This window comes from Ornithodoros turicata, chromosome 3 (assembly GCF_037126465.1).
Source record: "Ornithodoros turicata isolate Travis chromosome 3, ASM3712646v1, whole genome shotgun sequence".
Taxonomy (NCBI): domain Eukaryota; kingdom Metazoa; phylum Arthropoda; class Arachnida; order Ixodida; family Argasidae; genus Ornithodoros; species Ornithodoros turicata.
In genome coordinates, this window is record NC_088203.1 from 5200125 (window position 1) to 5224725 (window position 24601).

The 24601-nt window shown below is 47.5% G+C and overlaps 2 protein-coding genes across 3 annotated transcripts; one reads left to right on the forward strand and one right to left on the reverse strand.

Annotated features, from left to right (window-relative positions):
* Positions 1 to 588: 588 nt before the first annotated feature.
* On the reverse strand, positions 589 to 8688 carry LOC135387869 (solute carrier organic anion transporter family member 74D-like). Its single transcript, XM_064617055.1, has 9 exons — positions 7923 to 8688; positions 6663 to 6749; positions 4687 to 4911; positions 3880 to 4044; positions 3134 to 3332; positions 2352 to 2481; positions 1983 to 2173; positions 1759 to 1823; positions 589 to 1242 (listed from the first exon to the last, which is right to left on the reverse strand). The coding sequence occupies exons 1-9, from the start codon at positions 8593 to 8595 to the stop codon at positions 953 to 955; spliced, it is 2025 nt and encodes a 674-aa protein (XP_064473125.1). The 5' UTR covers positions 8596 to 8688; the 3' UTR covers positions 589 to 952.
* Positions 8689 to 9679: 991 nt separating this feature from the next.
* LOC135387870 (solute carrier organic anion transporter family member 74D-like) lies at positions 9680 to 24305 on the forward strand. Of its 2 annotated transcripts, none has more exons than XM_064617057.1 (10): positions 9680 to 9854; positions 14669 to 15385; positions 15462 to 15548; positions 17588 to 17764; positions 17821 to 17985; positions 19003 to 19198; positions 19502 to 19646; positions 20877 to 21052; positions 21255 to 21319; positions 23244 to 24305. In XM_064617057.1, exons 2-10 carry the CDS (start codon positions 14755 to 14757, stop codon positions 23651 to 23653), a joined length of 2052 nt encoding a protein of 683 aa, XP_064473127.1. In that variant the 5' UTR covers positions 9680 to 9854; positions 14669 to 14754; the 3' UTR covers positions 23654 to 24305. The 2 variants fall into 2 exon arrangements, with proteins under 2 accessions (XP_064473127.1, XP_064473126.1); XM_064617056.1 differs by having other exon boundaries at positions 14722 to 15385.
* The last annotated feature ends 296 nt before the right edge of the window (positions 24306 to 24601 follow it).

Below are 24601 nucleotides of genomic sequence, written 5' to 3' on the forward strand. Positions count from 1 at the left end.
AAGCATTGCTGGAAAGGAGCTCTGATAGAAATGGCAACGCAGCGATATACTATGACGCTAAGCGACGTATTTCCTCCGTACCGTTAATGCTTTCTGCTGCAGAGGCTACTATACGGCAGTACACGGCCGGATCTGTTCCGCTGAGCCAGTCTGTTCCGTCTCTCTTTTCGCATGCTTGTCTTATCTGCAACAGTTTACTTGGGGACTCTGGTTTATTTTTATCTTTCCTGCTCGCTGCAATTCTCAGCAACCTAAAGTTTCTTTCTTAAGTAATCACTGAGCGAAATGTGACTTTTCAGGTAACTCTCTGAGAGCATCTCATGAACCGCTTCTTAAAACGACAATGTATTCGAGCGACATACAGAGTGATGTTGCTGTTACGCGTTTATGAACGCTTTTTCTTTTCTTTTTGCTTAGAAAAGTTTTTTTTTCTTCGTGCTCCAGAATGCGTACGGTGCTACAGCAGCGTGTAGCTACTTTACGCTACGGCTATACACCCTCAGCAGCAACTTGTTACAGGCGGGTTCCCGTTCCCAGCTCTACCTTACCGAAACAAATAAGGGAATAACGAACACTGTACAATACAGATCATTGTAATTTGGTTAATATTTTATTGCATTTTATTTTATTTCGATAAATATCAATTGGTAAGACTATGTAAGGCATCAACTTTGAAAGAGGGCTTCAAACACTCTGTAGGGATCGTGCTCAAACACGGTTGGCGAATTCCAGCCTTGCATTGTTGAGTCCATGAATGGTAAGGCTGATTAATAATGGGGACACACGGTTCGTCGGCACCGACGTACGTCGCATGTCTAGGACCATTGGGATCATCCCAGAACTCATCCGTACTCAAGTTCCCACTTATGTTCTCTGCAACTTTCACCTGCACAGCTTCCAACCGGCGCGGAACGGAAGCGTACATTCATCTCTCGCATCCCATAAACCCGAGTCACGTCCGGCAGCCATCGCTGTTCAGCTGCTGCATCTCCGCTGTCTCTTTAGACTCTGGGGCTACGGGGTCATCGCCGTACATATCAGTGACACGTCTGGAGTAGTAGGACATAAGCAACGTGCAGAGCATTCCACAAGCCAGAAACGTGATGGTGACGCTGTGGTACGCCAGCCGTAGCTTATCCAGGTCATAAAACCAGCAGTTGCCCTTCTGGCCATTGCGTTCTTCCCAGATGATGCAGCTGGAGTCGAAGATGGCCGAGTAGACCAAAGGGTACGGGATTGCAGCTGGGAATAGAAAAAAAAAACGTTTATTAATTCGAGGTAAGGCAAAAGTTCCCAGATGAAGTAATTCTCCACGGGTGTCCTATGCAGTGAAGTAGCGTGAGGGGGCAGTAGGGGCGGTCGCCCCGGACGCAAGGTTTTTTGGGGCGCAAATTGTCGTCGAGGAGAAAAAAGTTCGAAATAAAAACAGTAAAACTGTTCATCACTCGAAGAAATCACCTTTTTTTTTAACACTGGGCGCTGCTGGAACGACCTTTTGGGCGCTTAAAAGACGGAGGCGATTAAAGCGAGGTTCGATATACCCCTCCGGTGTACCACACCGGCGGTGGTGATGTGGGGTATGAGCGTAATGCCCCCGTATACGAGTGTCTTGTATTACAATACTGCGGAAGGACAACAACGGCGCTCTTGCATTTGTTATCCCGGTATCCAACATGGTCTGAGTATAGAGGCTGCGCTCCATTCGCTTATGTTACCCCTTGGAGGGCTCAAAGCAAAAGAGAAGACAGATTTTCTCACCGAGGAAGTTGATGCAAAATCCCATCATGCCCATGGCCATTCCTTTATCAGCAGGGTCCACGCACCTGGATGGAGCATATATTGTTATACAAGCTCGTAACACACGAGCAGCAGCTGGAGTAGTTAAGGCCATTAGCTATATAATCCCACGTATTTTATTGCTGCTTCCGAATATAAGATGGTTACCAATCTTCGTGCCATCTGGTCTGAGGCCAAACACTTGCCTAAGACTGACGAGTGTAGATCCGACCCGCGACAGTTGCCCCAGCAACATCCCAATGCTCATGACGAGGACGACGACGAAGAGTTTGTCACAAGGGAATTCGCAGTAGCCGTCCTCAATGTCCGTCGGGTCCACTTGGGCTCCCGCGGTCGAACTCTCGTTGCCATATACACACGTGCATACCATCGAATCCTACGAAAAATAGATGGGATTCCTACGATGGGCTTCGAGCAAAAATGTATTTCGATTAGGTACCTTTTTGCGCGCAAGAATAGCCTCTAACTAGTCTTAGTTGCAGCTATTGAACAATGTCTCTGGTGTACATAGGAACAGCAGAGAGAAGAAGAGAGAGAAAAAAAAAAACACTCACATTTCCGCGACTGAAGCAGCCGGCGAAACAGGGGGAGAAATACGTCGCTTGCTCTTGGACATTGCAAATGGGCTGAAACGCACGCGTTGTGCAGCCGCACTCAGAGTTGCAGGAGTTCCTGATGGACAAACTGAAACAAAAGAGATTATACAGATAGACTTGACGGTACTGTAAAGCAGTATAGAGCTGCAATCTTAGAAATGTTTAATAAATATAAATAAATATTTAATAAATAAAAATTATATTTAATATGTTTTTTTTTTTTCATTTCATAGCCTGAACCGTCTGTACTCTTTCGTCACAATTTTCGTCACAACTGCGCTCATAGTTTTTTTTTTTATATATATATATATAGAAAACTAGAATAGAAAATAACGGGCAACATTCCGTCCAAGTGGCCTCCATGCAACTACGCATTGGTCGTCAAGTACGGCGGCCAAACTACATTGCATGCGCATAACGCTGTGTCTGAAACAAAATAAGTCGGCTACGTGTCGGCTACGAAAGTCATCACGAGCAGGAAGCCAGTCGGGAACAGAGATCACTGTTGCTGGACGAATTGGGAATTATTTCTCACCAGACGCCGCCCAGAGTCGTTTTAGCTGAATTTTACTAACAACTTGAAACTATTTAGCGTTCTCTGTCACGTGTACGACTTCTTGTGCGGGGTTTACAAGCAACAAGCTGTTAAACTACGCCGCAAGCATGATCGGTCTGTCTTCTGCGTTAGCTGTACACGCGCAGTTTAGAAGACAACGAGGTGAGCAGGAAATATATTTCACCTTCCATCTGGATTCATCTGGGTCCCTGCGAGTTGCCAGTTGGAGCATCCCATGTTCATCGCAGTGAAGAGGAACACAATGTTGATGAGTTCACTAGCGGCACCTATGAGGCCTATTGTCGGTGCCCGAGGCTTCCAGAAACGTACAATAATTCCACCGAAGAACAGTCCTACCATCATTGCCAGCACTTTGGTCGGACCTGGAATACGTCATAGCTCCACTTTCACAACGTGACACTCAGAAATTTGACTTCTCCAAAGGGCCACTCCAGAGCGGAACTTATTTTGCTCCATATAAAATAAAACAACTTGAATGGGGTTGTGGCACTTTTATAGATGTGGCTTGTTGCCTAATGCATCCACTGTAGTGCAGACCAGGTTATCGAGGGAACGAGGATTACTTTCCTACGTGTCGTATAGTTGGTGGGATTACAAACCCTTGAACACACTCCCGCTTTATAAGCCGAAGGAGCTGAAGCTTCGGCCATACCTATTGGCTCTCGTAGGCACATGATCTCTCCCGCGGTCGCTCATTGGCGGAGCTGCTCGCCTGATGCCACCGTTGGGTGAGTTTCGGTGTGGGTGGTGTCGATTTTCTGTGCGTCTATTCCGTTTCTTCTTTTTTTTTTTTGTAAAACTTGAAATACAAGTTCGCTTCGACGCAAGTAACCGTCTGTTAGACTTATCCGGCAAAACTTTAATCTAAATCTCGCAACCCCTTGAACTAATTAGTTAATTGTTTCATACCTGTGAATAGACTTGCTTTGGACGCTGTCACCCGGTATTGATTCTCGACGTACTTTGGAAACATGCTGATGTACCCGCCGAGGCCATTAAAGATGAAGATCAAGGCAGCTAGTTTCCACATCAACACCGGATTGACGGCCAACCGTTTCACTGCCCGGCTGAAGTCTGCAAGACAGCATTGATTACCCAGGGTAACCTTGTTACGTACGGCTACGTGTCAGTATCACGGTTTCAGAGTTCCCACTCGGGGGTTGGTGTGATTCTGCAATAATTCCTCCTTTATAGAGCCCGGAATGCAATGGCAACAACTAAATTATTGCTGGTGCGGGAATGTAATCATTTCGCTTAGTGACCCTGTGAAAACCTCGGTGTCAACGCTGTGTCACGACATGGTATATGTCACGTGGTATACATAAAGCGTTTTATCCTTGTCTTCCACGAGAGACATTCTATTCAGCGTCCCTTGTGCGTCAGTAGGCAACAGTCCATCTACTGATTACAAGTTTCAGATTGGGACAGATCCGAAGACGCCAGCTAGGGAAAGAAGGAGGTCACTGAAAAGGTTAGCCAGCTGTAGGACTCGACCCCGCATCTTACAGCTGGCTAACTTTTTCAGTGACTTCTTTCTTTCATCATTAATTTATTAGGCACTTCGGGATTTGTGTGTATTAGTCCCTTCTATGTGTTCCAGCCTCAGAACATCAATTGCCAACATCGTCCCCAAAGTTTCGAAAAGAAATCACCTTTGTGAAGGTTAATGTGACGCACTGCACGGAACATGCTTGTGCAGAAATTGCAGCACCTAACCTTTCATGTCGCGTGCAATTTTTTCTTTTAGACTCTTGTGCACTTTCCGATTTGGTGCTTGGTGTCCGTCGGGAGCTTTTTCGTGGCATACGGAAGGCCTTCGGATGTGCTTCGGGAAGAGTGCCATGGGCACTGACAGCAGAGTCATGGCGCTGCCCCAGATGACGAAACCGAGCCACCAGGCGCCGATCCAGCTAGGGTGCTTGTTCGTGATGCCGGGATTTTCTGCGAGAGATAATTGCTTACAGCCAGTGGCGTCACTAGGGTATGCGTCACCTGGTGTGGACCGCACCCCCCCCCGCACCCCCCTAGTGACGCCACTGCTTACAGCAGCAAGGAAATGGCATTTCGAATGTTTTTGCCAAAGTTACCATAGAGTAATTGAACTTTCGAGAGAGAGCTGTAAACATGCAGCGTGCCGAGTGTCTCTCTCACATCTGAGAGACACGACTCAACGCTATTGGACGACGCGGAGAGAAACCGTTCTCTCATTGGTTGTGGATGAGTCGTCTGCTGTGGAACAGACGCCTCGCCGTCCGCACCAGCCCAGTGTCGTTGACCAATGACGGTCATCTTCACATTACGATACTTTTGGCTGGCTCCGAGGTCTTTCGTTTGCACGGTGATGTAAAACCACGAGCGTGTGACGCGCGAAGAAAGGAATGTGCGCGCGTGCGTCGAACATCTGCAGCGCCATCGTCTCCTAAACTTGACCGCTTGCTGGAGGCCTCCTCTTCCTCCTTGTCTATGTGAACATATGGTGGTGGTGGTGGTAGGGCTTGCCGTTGTCAGCCTCACGTATGTGGGCAACGTCACGACTCACGCCCTGGGGGAATGTGCGTCCTGGGCCGACTTCTAAGGGAACTGTGCCGACATATGTCTGAAAGCGTCTGAGGAAAACCCAGGAAAAACCCCAGACAGCACAGCCGGCACCGGGATTCGAACCCGCGTACCTCCCAGTCTCGACTATGTGAACATATAAAGTCGTAATGGAATCTGATTCAGCCAATCGCCGCAGACGGTTTGAAACGCATAAAGCTTCTGGCCGCAAGTGCATGGCTGCCCGTGAAGCTGGACTCCACGACTGCGGCTGCTGAAAGCATGGCTGCGACTGGCGGACTCAAATTTTGGGGTATGGCATATGTGTCACGTCGATTAGACCAGATCTATAGTCCTTATTTAGTCTGGATAGCATTGGCTGCTCACGATCTAGATTCCGTGGGCTCGTATCTGGTATATACGTATTTGAAAATGTCAACGACCGTTGGTACCGGAATCGAAAACGACTTTTTATTCTTTAGGGTTTTGCGCTGGTGCCCGTTTAAAGGTGCTCGATCTGTACCGTTTCCGTAATAAAGGACCTTCTTTCTGAGTGCATATCGCTTCCAAGAACCTGAAAGCGTCGTCTTAAATGATCTTCTGCGGTGCTTCCCAAACTCAGCTACCCCAAGCTTTTCGATTTAAGTGCGTGAGCCGTGATACACAAAATTCACGCAGAAATTTTATTTCACCTTTACGCCAGAGTGAATCAGCTGGGCTAGAAACCATCGAACAAAAAAAAAAAATGGACAAGAGAAGGCACGCTAGCAAGAATAACTGTTCCTCGCAACTCAAGAGAGCTTGTTTGTTAGAGCACGGTTCGATAAAACGAAGGTGGAGTATGGACACATCAACTCTCGGTTAAGGCTCGACGTTGAGCTGCGACTTGTACTTTGTTTTCATAAACGCCATCGCGGGAAGCCAAGTCCGTACAAGGATGTCGTGCCAAAGGCAAGGGGGGTCCTCATGGCTTTAGTACACAGGACCGTCAGCTTTCCTGTCAACCCTGTCCAAAATTTCGAAAGTGACTTCAGAGGGAACTGTTGCTCTCCCTCTTTATGAAGTTCCCGACCGCCTTGTGAGTGGAGCCCATGGGGGACGCAGTTTGGGAAGCACTGTGGTCTACTGGAATGAAGAATAATGAGTTGACTGCTTACCAAAGGGCGATTCATATATACTGAGGCATACCGAGGCCGTTATATATCCGAGCATGGGACCAATCAGTCGTAATGACAGTATGAGACCTAGAAAGAAGAAAACTAATTATTTAAGAGCCACACCAGGAGATAACGAATTGGAAGCCATCTGGACGAAAGACATTGAACTACAGCAAAATTTCATTAATCGAGCACTGTGTTAGGGGCTACCGTGCGAATTATTTTCGTTGAACTACGTCTTGTCCCTCCGCAACTTAATTTTATTTATTTATTTATTTAATTATACTGTTAGTCCTAACTGACTGTTACAGGGGGGAAAGAAAGCGATATACAGGTAATGATAACAACGCTTCAACGCGTCGAATTAGATTGAACATACAAGTCACAATAGCAACACTACATAGATACGCCAATTAGTGCATTAATGAATGCATCAATGCAAAATGACAAATTTTCGAAAATGACTTCAAAAGTCACTCCATGAGACGTGATAGCGTGACTTTGGAAGCCCGGCCCGATCTCCAGGCGTGACGTGTTCGGATCAGTGCGACGTAGCATCAGCGTAACGAGCTGCCCGCGAGGTCTCATTTTTTTGCTGAAAATTAGTCCGCTGCGGGAAGAGTGAGCTTTAATCGCCCTTGCGAACGGAAGGGCCAGCGTCGGTGGTTCTGCGCACATCGCGAAGCTCTGTTTCTGTTGTGGGAGTGCGCGGAAACAACAACGCTATCGCTTCCATACGCAAAGTGCGATAGCGTGCAATGCACTAAGGCCTCACTCTTAGCGCGACGCTCCTTGCGGGCGACGTACTCCTTACGTCACGAATTGAGGTCAACAGTAATCAGTCAGATGCAGGCGATCTTATGGAGCCTATAATGAAGCGTACTAGCGTACAGCGTTACGTGAAAAACTAAACAACAAATAATCGTAATGAAAGACGATTATGCTTTAAAAATTTCAGTCTATACTCTTTTCGTCCACTAACACAGCCCCTCACAAAAAAAAAAAAAAAAAGAACGGCTGGGGGGATATATTTATTACACGAAAGGGAAACAAAAGGGGGAAAGGTATGGCAAACAGAGCGTCGGCTAGCTATTCCGCAAAGAAAGAAAATAAATGAAAGACGAATAAGAAAAATAAAGAAGAAAAGAACTATGAAATAAAGGATAAACTAACAAACACTGAAAGACGGATGAGATACGTTAAACGGAAACGGAACGTGTTATTTCCTTTGGCAAAAACTAAGAAAAGGCGCAAACTCACTGAAGTACACTGGGGAATCCTTCTTCTTCACGTTATCATCCGTGTACGTTGTACCAGCGATATAGAACGCTGAACCGCCAAGCCCGTTCAGCATGTTTGCGATAAACAGAATGCTGACCGCCACCACCGCAACCGGCGTCGTCGAAAACTCGTCCTTCAATTCCACTTTGTCGTTTTCGGACAGACAATATTCCTTCTGGATACGCGGCGTAACACCGCCTTGGTTCTCCCCTTGTTGTCCACCAATGTGGCTACTAGTTCCAGGGCCATAGATGATGTACGGCAGGACGCTCAGAAAACAGCCCGCCACAGTCGTCCAGACACCGAACACTATTATCTTGGGCCTGCTAACCTTCGTGGCGTAATAACCGATGAGTAGCGTAGCAAAGAGCGAACTCACGTTGTCTGCTATAAGGATGATCCCCAGCATTTTACCGGACAGGGCAAACTTTTTCTCTATGGTTGTGAGACATCCGTTCAGGTACGCCTTCAGTGCCCCTTGAAAGATGCCGAAGAGCACGTAGAACAGAAGAAAATAGTAGGGCTTCGCGAAGCGCTGCAGCCAGCGTGGTCTGTAGCTCTTGATGCCGCACAAAAAGTCGGAGTTGTCGCAACTGTCTTGCGGTCCTGGTACGGTCGTGGGTACCGGCTGAAACGCGGTCTTCGAAGCCATCGTAGAAGTGACTTTTTTGTTTCTGAAAAGAGGTTTCTCGGCAGAGACACGTATACGACTTGCTTCCTGAAGCCACTGTACGCTCGAACCGTATTTAAACAGACAATGGCCACTCGAAGAAAGATACCGATGTGTACAGATGGACGTGGGGAAAAAGATAAGTCCTGGTCGGTAACGTGTTTTCCCCTAAGCTCGATCCTTCTGTTTTTCTTCGGAAAGATCGTACTTTGAAAACACACATTGGCAAACGCACACATTGCCTTCGTATTAATGAAACCTTCATTTAAGAAACTCAGTTAAATGAGTGGCGTCGATGCGTTCTGTGGATTGGTTGATTCGTCCACTTGGATCGCAGTGGAGTTGAGTATGCCGATACGGTTGAACAATAAGTAGTTTATATGTTATCGAATGTGTTGTTCTGTGACTGTGCGTGATTGTTGAGTGTGCATGGGGATGCAGAGATGAGAGGAGGTTATACCGTGTACCTCATCACTGTATAGGCCTTAGTTTGTGGTCTGTGAGGGTGCGTGTCCGTTTGACGTGACTTTTCACAAGGCCTCCTTCTTGGCAACATAGAATATGGTACCTAGGCACCTTGTGTGCCCAAATTTCACGCAGCCCGATTTCCTTTACATAGACGGAGGCTTGCGGAGAAGAAAGGGGAAAAACGTGTATTATCGCAGGGGAGAAGGTAGCGAAGCTATGTTGAACTTGATAATTCCGACGGAAAAAAAAAAACGTTCAGAGTTAGCCCTGTCTTGATCAGTGTATCTGTCGCTGATTACATATGCTTGGAGAAGTTGCTAGTCCCTACGGACTCCGACTGGCTACTCCTGTATAAAATTACACACATTCACACTCGCCACTATAGGAGAAGAAAGTCAAAATTAGAGGCCTCCTCTCAAACGTGCTAGCCGCATTTACATGCACCTATACTTCAACCAGGTCCTTTTCTAGAAAAGCCATCTCGGCACACAAACGTTGCGGATCCATTGTCTGCGTCAAGATAACAGAATGCCCTTCTCGTGGCCTGCCTCGGCGCTCCTATTTTGCAGGTTTATCGCCCTATCTCTCCGACTCGATAGACGTCAACGGGATCGATATGTGCCCCCAATCTTGTCAGCTTGTATTTGCTTTGAGAACATCTTGCTGTCGAGACTGAACATCGCCCCACCCGACCGTTGATGTGTGACCAATGCAGTAGGTGCTTCTTCCAGAAGAAGTCATTTGCAGTGTGGTGAAACAGGATATCCCTAAAGGTAAGATTATGTGTTCACGGCATTGAACAGTTGAGGCGCAGAAAAGGGAAGCCGTGACTGTCCAATTATACCCCTGTCACACGGGCATTTCGATCCTTCTCGAATCCGATCTGCATCGAACTTCCCGAGCACGCTCGAGTTTTGACGCTGCTACACGGCCACTTTCAATGCGCATTGATTGATGCGCATAGGCAAATGAATAAACGGAACTCATTAATTTCGCGTTTCCTATATAACAGCGATATTAGTGGTAATTTATCGTATACCGATGTAAGCATCATTTGTAGCTTCGCCCGCATGTCCGTCTTAAGTTATGACAGTTCACCGGGGTCGAGGATGCAAATGGCGGCCGTCGAGCCGTCTTGAAATTCTCAATCCTGTTTATGGGAACTGTCTTGAGTCAAGCAGGATCAAAGTTCGATCCTGCTTGGAAGCGGCCGTGTAGCACCATTCGATCTGCATTGGGTTCAAGCAGGTTCGGTCGAGAAGGATCGAAAATGCCCGTGTGACAGGGGTATTAGTTTCCTCTTCCATTGGTGTACATTGGTGTACATATATGTATGCATGCACATAAATACGTACTTGCATATACAGTGAACCCTTGTTAATATGACCTCCGATAATCTCACGTGCGCGCTTTACGACCATACTCCCGAGGAACAACGCAGTGAAACCTCTGCAAATCCCCCCGTTAATATGACAATTCCGCATTATGACCAAAATTTTCGGGAACGACCATGGTCATAACAACGAGGGTTCACAGTATTTACGAGGCGGTGATTCGAGTGAAGACTGCAAACGTGCGAATATATACGAAAGGCTTAGCAGAGTGTCATGATATTCAAGCTTTTAGCTGCGCGTCAAGTCTGATATTGCTAAACTTGACTCGGTCCAAAATAAGGCGGTACGTTTTATATTATCGCGTTACGATCCATGGTTTTCACCAAGTGCAGCACTTCGTGATCTTGACATTATACTCCACTAAAGGTTCGACGGCGTGCTCTTCGCCTTAGAACATTTCATTCTATTATTAATGGTAAAGTAAGAATTCCTTTTAGGAAATATTTATCATACGCTGGAACATCCTCACTCAGAAGCTCTCGTCACCTAAATACTGTCCCCACTTGTACCCGTGTTGACGTTCTTAAGTATAGCTTTTTTTCCTTGTTTCGTTGAAGACTGGAACGCTCTGGATGGTTCTGTCCGCCAATTCTCCTGTGAATGCTTCTTTGATGCACTCCTGCAATAACCCCTTAAAGGGGTTGCAGTATGAATAAATAAATAAATAAATAAAAATGATATAGCGTGGTACGAGGTTCTCTGAAGTATATACGGCCGAGTTTGCAGCATCCAGTAGATCTGCTTTGCCTTACCCCATCGTATAGAATGATGAGAGCATTAAAGATTGCCGTTCCTTTCGAACAGTGCACGAAGGAGGAGCAATGCTCTGTCAACAGCACCGATGCTCCGTTTACACCGATGCAAACTATATCTACCGGCCTCGGTGACTCAGTCGATAGCGTGTTCGCCTTCTGATCCCGAGATCGCGTGTTCGAACCCGGTCTAGGGACGCCAGCAACTGGGTGGCAGGGTACAAGTTGCTTAGACACGCCGTCTTTCACGAGGGACGTTAGATACGGGGTGCCGTGTGATGAGCCTTCATCGCACGTTAAAAAGAACCCTCAGGTGGGCAAAAGCAATCCACAGACCGACCGCTGTGACGTCGCTCGTGATCTCGGTTGTCTCGCGACGTAAACCCCCAATTATTATTATTAAAAACTATATCTGTGAGCTGGTGATGAAAAGTTATTATTATTTAATTAATTAATATATATATATATATATATATTAATTATCCGACAAGAAAGAACGCGGCCTAGACTCACAAACTTCATTACAATTGGACGTATTCATTCTGAAGCTTCCTAGAGCTTTCTTTTTTTTAACCCTTGAACGAGGCTCCTACCATTTCCGAGTCCTCCGAGAATATCTTTCCAATCAAACCTTTCTTCAGGTTTGGAAACCAAATCTAGTCCGATGGTGCAAGATCCGACGTGTACGGAGAATGCTCAATGCAATAATATCGCACCTCCCTCGGAATCTGCATTGTAGGTAGGTAGATGGTGGTGGTGATGGTCATGGTCATGGTGATGATGATGATTAGTATTTTTATGGCGCAGCAGCGACAAGGCCAGGTGTAGGTTTGGACAAAACTCAATGCTCGCCCACATTCCAGCTGACCGTACCCACATTCTCTACAATTTGTCTTTTTCATCGTCCCGCTCTTTTTGTCTGTCAGTATTGTAAACTGTAGGACGGGACAAGACGCAATGCTTGTCCACATCGCATTTCAAGCAGAAATCGAACGCGGGTCTCTCTTATTGCTACCTGGAGTACGGGACAAGTCGCAATGCTTGAACACATTGCGTTGCAAAAATATTACCGCTTCGCCCTAAAAACACGGGCCTCTTGCGTGGAAAGCGACCAAGCAATTACCCTTACGTGTAAATCTACTCCAGTTAATATACTCCACATCGCATTAAAAAAAAAAAATACTGGTCTCGCTCTAAAAACGGAGAGCAGGCCACTGGACAGTCCACGAGTATTGGCATCAGAGCGGAAGACCAGCCACACAGGCTGGTTCCCTTTAACGTTTTACGCGTACTAGACTAGGCCTACGTAGATGCTAACTCTAGAGCAGATCACTGCATGTCCAAGATTAATATGTGTGTGCTGGACGTCACCATGCAACGATTGGATACTCGCGGTCGGTTGCGTACATGACAACGGCACAATGTACTGCCCAGACAACCATCAACGTCCCAAGGACATCCAGGTTTTGTCCTAACATCCAGATCCGTGATGGAAATATCCATAAATTTTCTACATTCATCCGGGGGTGACGTTGCAAGCGGGACTTAATGGGCGGGCTTACTTAGCGGGGCGAACTGAAAGAGTTCAAGGACGAAAGGCTTTCGAAGCAAGAAGTACGCACGTGTCTTCTCTCCTTGGATTGTAAACAACGATCAGCATCAATATGGCGTCGGCGACCGGTTGACGACTGGATAACAATAGAGCACGACGAGGGAGGTCGTTCAGCCTAGAGTCACTGAATAAGCTTCGCTTCAGAGTATCGACACTGAGGTCCAAGGGAGAGTAGGACCGCCATCTTGTTTCGGCACCACACCGGTATCATCCCCATTTGAGGATCAAAGACGGCTAACATAATGCTCCCCGTGGGATAGAGAAGTGTGTATGATTGTTGTGCGATAATCCGTGTATTGTCAACCAGAGCGCCACGAGGATGTCAACGTGAGCTCAAGGCCGTCAACTGCTATTTGCAAACGAAAGGAACATTTCACCCTCGCACAACAGATGGCATCGTGCGCTAACGTGCGCATTGCGCGTGCGTGTGGGTAGCGTGGTACCGAAACAAGATGGCGCATGCTCGCTCTTGGAGCTCAGTGTCGATACTCTGAAGCGTAGCTTATTTAGTGACTCTAGTTCAGCCGTGACATCGCATGACGCGCTTTAAGTTAGGCTTCTCCTATAATGGCCAAACTCTCTCTATAAACGGCTCTGGGTGGTACTCGTCTGTATCGCCACCTGTAGGTCGGGCCGAGAACTTCTCAGCACGCCGTCTAGGTTGTCGTGCAGTTACGATGGTGTACACTGTACACAGTCTTACAGGTGCATGACGGTCAGATGAGGGTGATCACATGCGCGCACTGCACATTGTACGGATTGGCATACCGTTGTCACATTGGAGTAAAACATCGCACTGTCTTAAAAGGGACGGTCACGTACCCCCTGCCGCTCTCATAAAGTGTACCATTCGATTGCCCTTTGTTGAAAATGGAATACTGCAAATTTACCCGACAGAGCACGTCACGGTTTTTAAATAACCGAATTAGATTGATAAAGATTGCAGATCATGCCGCGATCTGTGTTGGCAACAATAAGAACGGCTACGTCGCCCTGCGGGAAAGTCCGTGATAGGATACAGATATCGTCTGCTCTTGTGCGGGCTAGTGCACCGGCGTGAGCAGACGACTTTCAGAAGCGACTGGGGACCGCGGCAACACTCGTATGTTTTCTTTCAGTTCTGGGGCGAAAAACGCACATTCTAAGAAGTGGCCCACATGGTGGTTTAGAACAACTATGTTAATCCTCAGAGACAAGGTAAAAGTCGCAGGACAACCCCACCCACAATCACAAATCTCAAGTCGCCAGCCATCGGCACGCGCGGTCGCATTACAGCTCCGGCCAAAAATGTATTACGCGCGCTTCCATTACACTCCTCGTTGCACACTGATCATGTTTTGAAATGTAGTGTCGCTGATGACGTACATGGAGAAGGAGTGCGTTTTTATTTAAACACTGCATTAAATACCCGCGGAAAGAAAACACGTGACTTAGCTTCCGCGTATCTGATTATGCGCCACATTGTCGGAGGCCCCACAGTGAATGCACGGACTGCATTCTCCGCTGGCGAAGATATGCCTGAGTACCCCCATTTCCAGAGCAAAGGGGATGACTCAACCTAAGGTCCTTCGGCAGGTTCCAATTGCCATGGCAACGGTGACTTACCCGCAGGCCGACGTCATGCGTGACGCTGTACGAGAGTGAAGCGCAGGTTTCTGTCGTCTGCTATTACGGCACGTTTCGACAAATTCCTCGAAAACGACTTAGTTATTCTGAATGAAAACTTTGACGGTTGTATGTGTACAGTACTCGCGAAGATAGTTTTGGCTAAGTTTCCGGAATTGCCCCGGCTATACAAAACTGTACTATATGATTGAGGGAACGTGCAGGAACACTTCGGCCCCAAATTCACCACCGATAGCCAGTCTACGTTTTCCTTCAGGCGTCCCTGCTGCATTGAGATCTCAGCCTCAACATGCCGTCCTCGTCAACCGCGAAGCGTCAATCCACTAGCAGTAGGACCAGCAGCGCACCCCGAGGCCAACTGCTATGGCTCCGCTTCTTTCACACACCAGCATGTTACATGATCTGCTTCTCGGCCCTGGGCATCCTCCAAGGCTGCTACTATTCTTACCTCATCGGCATCAACACGACCTTAGAACGACGCTTCGCGTACAGGAGCCTTACAGCTGGTCTCATCTTCTTCGCGGACAACTTTGGTCCCATCGTACTGGGAGCCATGATCGGCATGTACAGCTCCAAGCGACATCGACCGCGCTGGGTGGGCGTGGCAGCCGTCCTTCTGGGCTTGTCCTGCATCTTGGCAGCCATGCCATACTTCATCTTCGGTAAGGCGGACGAGGCGTTCAGCATGACGGACCCCACCGTCGAGTCCGACGTGAACCACTTCTGTCACGATGGAACTGAGGACAGGTTGCACCGGGAGGAGAACTGTCTGAAGTCGAGGAAGAAAGAGACACTACCCGCAGTGTTGTTCCTCGTTAGCTGCAATTTCTTGACCGGCATCGGCACCGCTGTCTACTACTCGGCTGGCACGGCCTACTTGCAGGATATGGTAAAGAAGAAGAACTCTGCAATGTACATGGGTAAGCACTTTTGCCTTGTACGTGTCCTTATACAGACTACGATAGTTTTCTTCTTTTCTTTCCTTTTCTTTTTCAGCCTTCCTGACGGTAGTACGAGGTCTTGGTCCCTGCTTGGGTTTTGTTTTCGCAGCGCTTATCCTGGCAGTGTACGAAGATCCTTTCTGTGAGTGAATCCCGTCACGACCAGCATACATCTTGTTGTTTCCATTGGTGTGTGTGAGAGAGAGTGAGTGAGCGAGTGCAAAAATCGTACCGAGAAATTGGCTCCAGTGTCTTATCAAATACATTCTGCGGAAGCCTACATCGCTCGCATTGTATTCTCACAAAATTTCGTTCCTTTACGTGATGCAGCAGTTGTATAGAAACAATTTACTGTTTTGAGAAATATGCATGCGATTTGACATTGTTGCTTGACGACCCCCTCCGAGATTGTCTTCCGGCTCCAAACAAGAACGTGCGCGTGATGATGTCACCTACAACTTTGCAAAGCCGAAACGTACTAAGGTTTCCGAATAGCAGATTTTTCAAAAAAAAATCTAGGAGTACGTGAACTGGTAGCGTTAATATTTATGGCGAATTCGGGTGGTGAAATTTCATGGTAACACAACCTAGCGCTCGGAAACTGCTACGTCGGCGTCCGCGTGCTGGATCACATGCCCGCTGCATGACCGAACGTGAGAGCCGGTGATCTAGCGGTTTTAGACGCTTGGATCACGCTAGGGGCATCACGGTCGCCCGTGTTCTAGGGTGCCTGAATAGTACCTAGTATTCAGGCACCCTATCGTATTCGAGTTTCGTTGTCTACAAACCCGCGCGAACTTCGACCTGTGGACCAATGCGGGCCCTCGCCGCCCTCGCAGTGCGGATGTGACGACACCGGATATAGTTGTGCAACTATTTGCCCGCGGTTGTATAGTGCCAGTGTAAAGTGCCAGCTGGCAAATTCCTAGCTCTTGGAAAGCGTCACGCGATCATGCGAGATTGCTTTTCTCTGGCCTAGTGAACATGGCTGCTCCGGATCTGGCAAAAAAGTTGGCATGAAATCACCACCCGAATTCGCCATTAGTGTGTTAGGTGTTTGAGTTCTTTTACAAAACGAAATAAAAGAAAATATTCGTTTTGTGTCCTGAGTGAGCTTTTAAAGAAGCACAGAAACCGCTTCAGTCAAGACGTTTTGTTTTTTTTTCAAACCGAGCTAAACCTTAACCTGACTGCTAAAAAGCACCATGCGAAATGATTCACTGGACAGATGCATACATATCGTGGAATTCTATTTTAAAAATCGCGGCCGCGCGCGGTGGCAACGCGCGCAACTAGCCGCCCAGGTCGCTTTGACGTCGTTGTGGTACAGCCCTCTAACTGGTTGCTGGTTTGGAGAAACGTCGAGAACGTCGAAACGTGCTACAGAGGGGAAATAGCTGGGAGTCAAACGAAAAAGAAAAGAAAAATGCGGAGAGCGGCGGCCCCGATTGGAACGCGGTCTCTCTTGTAACCGTGATGACGTCACATTCCTCCTCCTTCTCCTCGCCCTGTAGAGCGAGTCGAGGGGGAACACGCGCGTCGATGTAGGGGGGGGGAAGGGCGTTCCTGTTTTTTTTTTTTTTTCAAAAAAGATGCTGTGCACAGAGAATGTTTTTTTTTAATGTTAGTTGTCAAGTCAAGTCAAATCACATCCTTTTGTAATGCACCAGAAACAGAAAACCTTTTGGATGGCTTTCTGGGCTCCTTTAATGCAAGGTTCCAGGCCCAAACCGAAGCTAAACGAACTCCGTCACATATACTTTCTTACCATGCGCAGAACCGCCGTACAAGATATAGCAAATAAATTTGCAGCCAATTATTTATAATTGAATTTAATACCTAGCGCTTTCGCTGCCGCGATGTCACTGTAAGTAACTTTCGGCTCCTGTTCTGCAAAGCAATCGACCCACCGATTCGAGACGAAACACGCGGGTTACGTTTTACAGCCTTCAATCACCTTCATCTTGGTTGCACATCCGTCAAGGTGTTGTAGCTCTTGCTTACGGCACCGTGCAACAGAAGCGCGGATGTGAACATGCCGTTCTTTTTCCTTGATTATTTGGCAATAAAACTCTTGGTTTCCTCAAAGCATTGATCAATGAAGCGTTAAACACTGGAAGCCTGTCACACATGTGATGTCGATGGCTGACATGCTATACGCAATTTCACGTTATCCTACAGACGACCCCGGCTTCAAAGATGAAGACCCCCGTTGGATCGGAGCCTGGTGGTTGGGCTTCGCTATCCTCGGTTTTCTGCAACTGCTCTTCGCCATTCCACTTTTCTTCTTCCCCAGAAGGATAGCCAATGAGGACGATCCATTGGGCGATGCGGAAGAACAGCCAATGACCTTCAGAGGTAACCTGGCGGGCGGCGACTTCGCCTTAAAATGCCTAGATTTGATTGACTTGCAGAGGCCTTCGACGCGACGAAGCGTATTGTACGAAATCCTTTGCTGGTGTGTCAGACCTTCGCACACGTCTTCAAGTGGTTCGGCGTGCTTGGCTTCTGCACCTATGTTCCAAAGTACATCCAGGAACACTTTCAGCAATCTCCGAGCACAGCGGCTTTGCTCAGTGGTAATGTCTCTGCTTCTTTGGTGTGCTGCTTTTTGTACAATCGGAACGCTTTTTGTGTAGTACCATGTAGTGCAGTCTAAAAACTGACCTCCACAGCATAGCACGCTCCGCTCCAACCATTGCCACGAATGATAGGGTTATCGCTTCTGATTCGAAGAGAGAGGGAGGCGTACGCCTTTTTGTGTCAATTATCATACGTCAAAATTGACACAAAAAGGCGTACGCCCCCCCCCCTCTCTCCTGGAATCAGAAGCGATAACCAATCATTCGTGACAATGGTTGGCGCAGAGCGTACGATGCGGTGAAGTTGAGTTTTTAGAGTGTACGGCAGAACAGTGGAGTAGTAGACACATTCTCGCGCCGTGCTCTCATCCCTTGGAAGTGGTGGTCTGCCTGCTACCTTCCTTGCCATGACATAAATGCAATTAAAGGATATGCGAAATAGTGAGACCCATCGCTATCGCCAGTGAGATACGCCACTACACAGGCCACGTCCTACTGGCTTGTCTTGGCTATGGTCTGAGCTACGCACAGCCTTCATCTGTACAGCATTGTGGACTATACCTACTACTATTACTACTCTATTGACAACCTATTTCTCTGGTACCACCAAAAATTAAATACTACCGATTACTGGGACAGAACACTAGAGCCACGATCGAGTCAGCCATAATAGACACATCAGGCCACACAGCACACGTTTAAATTTCTTAAATTTCTTTTTTTCTCTCTCTAACCATCTCCGGAACGCACTTGTCCAGTCAGTCACCAACATTGGTGACTTACATGATTTTCCTGAAGCACCCTCTGCTCTGACAGCATAGAAATGTTTCGCAGTTTGCCGCCATTTTGCAATGTTTGTTTTCCAAGATCTTTCCATCTTTCTTTTTTATTTATTTTCTTTCTGTTTTCCACGTGCATTCCCTGCTCTAACAGAGCCAACAGCAACAGCAAATACGTGAATTTATGAAATAAATCTTTCGCCGCATAGGTTCACCTTACCGTTCTCTCCTGCAGGAACGTTTCCAATCGCTTGCTCACTTGTGGCCACCTTGGCCGGGGGTTTCCTCATCAAGTCCTTCAAGCCCTCGCCTCGCATCTTGACAGCCGTCATTTTCGTCACCGAGCTCATCACGGCACTTATCTTCGCCTCGCTCATGGCGTTTAGTTGCCCCCAGCCTCAGCTCACAGAACGAGGGGTCCTCGAGTCCAGGTAAACGGCCTTCGGACCTCACCCGTCTATGCCAATGCCTCACAACCGGAAGCGTCCATATAGCGTCAGAGAGAATTTTCAAAATGGGATATGTTCGGGATATGTTTAAGTTCGGGATATGAACGTTCATAAAGGGAGGGAGAAATGCAAAGGAGATGCTTTGTCCCGGCGGGATGCCGCTCTTAAAATAAAGGAATTCGCAAATCGACGGTTTTCGAGCTAAGGGTTGATTGTACATGCGTGCAGAACTTCAGTATAAGGACGACTGAAACGAACTTACCCATCTGTTTTATATTCTCTCAGGCTGGACCTGGTGAACTCGTGCAACGTGAACTGTTCCTGCTCCGTGGAAGTCTTCCAACCAGTTTGCGAAGGAAAGACCACGTATTTCTCGCCTTGTTTCGCCGGCTGTTACGCGAGAAATATCAACGGCACTGTGCAACACGGGGTAAGCGATGACAATCTTGTCTTCTGAGACGCCATTGTGAAGTGTCACGCTCGCAGACGTCCACTCAAGCCTCAAAAGTCAGTGTTACCAGAGAATGTTGAGAACTTCTGGCAATATTAGAATGAACTGGCCTGTCTTCACAACTTAGAAAGGCATTTGACGTCATCGCATGATCCTCTCACAGCAACAGCTCTGGCATCTTCCCGGAACACTTCTCTCCACTTTACGGATGCCCTACACCCTTCTTTTCTTTTTCTCTGGTCATGTGGCCTTCGTCATATCCTGTTTTAACGCATGCCGACGTGTTCCCACTAGAATAAACGCTCGCGGAGATGAACATGTTTCGCCACTGTAACTTACATCGTTCTTCTTACGCGACGTAGTAGCTTACCTGTCCGAAGTACCCGTAGAGGTTAGCCAATCATAGCCGTATGCAGTTGCATTTGAGCCGCAAAAATATCAATAGACGACTTCAGAGAATCCTAAAGAGCTTGGCGCCGCTTTGAACTATGGGAACTTACTGGAAACAAGGAAGAGAATGTCTCCAAGCTGTGTGCCGTGTCTTTGAACGAGGCAGGTCTATAATGCGAAATAAAAGGAATCTGTCCGTTGTGGCAGTTTAAAGGGACGACGGCACCCTTTCCAGTCGATATCGAAGCTATGGTGTCATATTATTCCTCCTTGACCGTTGACCACGGTATCAAAAATTCAACGCGAAATAGTGCCATAGGTTGACTGCTATTCGATGGAACACATGATTAGAGCAGACGTCAGACGTTGCGAGTACGCCGGAATTCAATCTCTGGACAAAAGGCGAAGACATCATTCCCTAGCCCACCAATCAGAGCACGGCCTTGAGAAAGGGGATGCCGCGGACGTCTGGACGGCGCCTTTCTCCTCTGAGCGCCACCCTCTCACTCCTTCTGTTAGGAAGTGACGTCACGCTGATATCGTTCCGCCGGAGTCTCTGCAGCTGCGCTTCCCCTTAAACCTGACGAGAAAAAAAAATAGCCATGTAGATTGTCAATCAATGCCGAATGCGACCGTCCCTAAGACACCACTTAGGTTATCGTGACGTCCTGAAGGTAAGCAGTTGACCGCATCGTGCGCATAGTTTGTGCCAAGAGTATCGGTATCACATAACGTAACATAAAAAAAAACTGTCAGGTCTGAATCATGGCTGGTTATTCGAGTACATTCTTTGATAGCTGGTTTGCTTGTTACATTCAGTCCTACTACAACTGCAAGTGTGTGGACGCCTTCGACGACGATGGCGTGGAGCGCCGTGCAACGGATGGCTTTTGTCAAAGCGACTGCCCCTTCTTGGCGTTTTACATCATGCTGCTGTGCATAGCCTACGGGTTTTCGTTCAGCACCAAGGCTGGACAGATACTTATACCACTCAGGTGAGGAGGTGCTATTGGGTCAAGCCAATAGAATCAAGGGAAATAAAAAAAACAGCTTCCCATGTTATCATCACTTTTCCTTCATTTATTGTTCTTGTTGTTGCACAGGCGCATAGCAGCTCTTCGGTTGTATGTGTGTACGGGCCACCATTCTAGCTCTGCATTTGGACTACATTGGACCTATTTTTTTTTATCTGTCTAGATGCGTCGAAGAACGTGACAAGGCATTTGCGCTTGGATTTGCTGAGGGTGTTCTAGCACTTTTCTGTGAGTACCACACATAATAATATAAAAGACATAATAATAATAATAAAGGAAGGGAGTTGCCTCAGGACAGAAGCCGCCGATATTTCGAACAGAGACTGTTCTTCTTCTGGGCACCGTCCTCATCATTGGCATGGTATTTAAAGGGTTAGGTGTGACGTGTTTAAAGGTTCATGCGAATTGTGGGTCAACAGCCCGGAGGGAAGAAAGAAGTAGAAGGACCCTTTCGGACCCTTTCTTCCCTCCGGGCTGTTGACCCACAATTCGCATGAACCTTTAAACACGTCACACCTAACCCTTTAAATACCATGCCAATGATGAGGACGGTGCCCAGAAGAAGAACAGTCTCTGTTCGAAATATCGGCGGCTTCTCTCCTGAGGCAACTCCCTTCCTACATCTCTACCGGTTCGCTGGATTTCTACCCATCTACATAATAATAAAGGATGACCTCCTCGCCACTCCGCATTACTTTTCATCCCGCATTGACCATCAGCACAAAGTAGGGATACCTCACTGCAGGACTAGCGCTTTTTCAAACTCGTCTCGTTTGTACCGAGAACTGGCATTGACTGGAATCACCTTCCATCTTCACTATTTTGTACCAACTCGGAAACATTCCATAGAATTATTACGGATCATTTGTAAAACCACTCCCCTCTGTATAGTGCTTTGCCCTGGGGGTATTAATAAATAAATAAATAATAATGGCGCCGTGATCTTACGCGGTAAGGTTTGTCTGCCTATAATAATGCGACGTGTTGCACCAGCCGCGGGGCAAGACTGCGGGTAATTTCGACCACCTGCAGTTCTATTGATGTGCGCCAGAAATCTCTGAAACACAAAAGACCGAAACACACGGTGCTGGAATCAATGTTTTACCTCCCCCACAATGCTACCGTCCTCGGCCGGGATCGAACCCGCGATCTTGAGCTCGGCAAGACAACACGTTGCCTACTGAGCTACCGAGGCCGGCTGTACCACACCTAACTGTTTAAATGGTGTCTAGAACTACAACATAGCCAGCTGACATTCTCTAATAGACCTCTCCCTGTTTGTAAACAAATGACGTCATAGTGTTCGACAGCGCCACCAATTTGGTAGAGTTGAACTACGCTCAAAGCTAGGGGGCGAACAAGGTCGCGCCCGAAAGCCACGGTCTTGAGGCGATTACGATGGTCTCTGAAAGGGACACGACCTTCGGTGCTACTTTTCTTTCAATAGGAGGCAGCGAACAAGTCCCCATTCGTGTGTGTGTAAGGGTATATAAGTTTAATAAACAGGAGGTGCCGTCCACGCAAGGAGAGGTCAGCCAGACCATTCTGGATCCCAGCCCTCTCCTTCCGTTTAGTTTCGGTTGCAGTCTGTCTACCAACATCATGATGACGTTTCTCGGGTGGAGAAGTATTAATTACTGTAATGATAGGCACAGTGAAAATAGTACTGGCGGCTACAATATGAAACTACTAGAGGCTCGTGCACATGACGTCACGCGCAACCTTTGAGCGCCTTTGAGCCACGTGACTCGGGAAAACATGGGGATGCGTCACAGGCGTCATACTGCGGGCCGAATGAGGCAGCAACGTGTGTTTTTATAATATCCCCTCGTAATTGCATGCATACCGCGATAACTCACGGCATGCCCTCCTACTGTGACTCCGGTGTGGCAATATGTTTTCCCGAGTCACGTGACCAAACGTAACGTCACTGCACAAGCCTCAATGGAGCACCTTGTATAGTGTCTTCATTTCGATCCTCACTGTGAAGGAACACATTATTCCATCTCCTCACCATATTACCGTAAACAGTAGGGCAGAGTATAGCCCCCTAGCGATGAAACTCTCATCATCATGAAAATAAAGTTGCTGTTCTTCTTGTTCATTTTAACTGGACTGGATTTGGATTCCTTAGACTATGCCATGTTTGCAGCCTTCCTCCCATACCCCCTTGTCTACGGATCCATGGTGGACGCCAACTGTGTGGTCTGGGAAGAGAGCTGTGGATACCAGGGCAACTGCTGGGCGTACGACATGAAGAAGTTCAACTACTCCTTGCACGGCGTCACTTTCATCTTGCTCATGGTTGGAGTGGCACTCAACTTCGTCGTCTTTTTGCTGAGCGGAAGGATTAAGAGCCTTTATGGACGTGACAAGTCCTTAGCTGCTAGAACCAGGGGAGGCGACAGCGTACAGGGCAGTTCTACGCGAGGCTCCAGGAGGGGATCCATTCGGAAGCTGACGAGAAACGAAATATTTCACATGGTCTCCACGGAAGATCCCGATGAGGAGTACGCTGATACTTTGGATGACCCGGATTCTTCAAAATCGCCCCAGTTCTGACGCTGTGTTGGCTGTGGGCAGCTTGTGTATGCTGCCGTGCAGTGAGTTTTGTGAGGTTCCAGCAAGTACCGTGGCAGGGAGCAGGTCTGAGATAGGCGGCATTTCACGGGAAGCGTCGCCGACGTTGGTTGTTTAGTTCCGGAACTGACATCTACGCGTTTGCATAATATATATTATATTAACTGGTTCTTTTTGCCGGATACTTAGGCTGTAGAGAGCTATAAATATAGGCTCGTAGTTGCAAGGCACACGGCACACCACACAGCTCTTCCGTCCGTGGAGCTGTGTGGTGTGTCGTCAGACATGTGCCGACTGACCCAATCCGCCATTTTAAGCACATCTTGGCACACACTTCGTGGCACGGTACAAGATGTTCAGATACATCGCCTTCCGCTTGGAATGTGACTGAGATTTCAGCGCGTTTGATGTAGTGCTTGTGTAGGACGCTCCGACGTAACTCACGATGGAACTCATTTTCTGATGTAAAATCCTACATAGTGGTCACGATAAAGGTTTGACATTCCAACCTTGTTTCGTGGTCATAAAGGTTGATGAGCTTCGGGTGAGAAATTTTCAGTGTGGACATTTTTAGCAGCATATGAGGCAACGACGTTGTAAATAAACGAAAGCACATTTCACGCATATCCCCAAATGCGTGTTCTCTTTCTGTTCTGACTTTTTTACACCGACGTCTCAAATAATTCTATCTTGGATTACATCATTCTTTCACGCATTAAAAAATCGTCATAAAGGTGGTGTCCGCACAAAAAGCGTCGTTGAACTGAAGGTGCGATGGGAATGGTGGGCGCCTAAAATACATGTGACCGGAATTATTTCGTTTTGAAACAGTCGGAAACATTCGAAAATCGGATTTTGCAGCCGGCCGCATCCTATCGGCTGAATTCAGGCAACAGTGTGCGGACCGATGTCACAAACTGTGGTACTCCG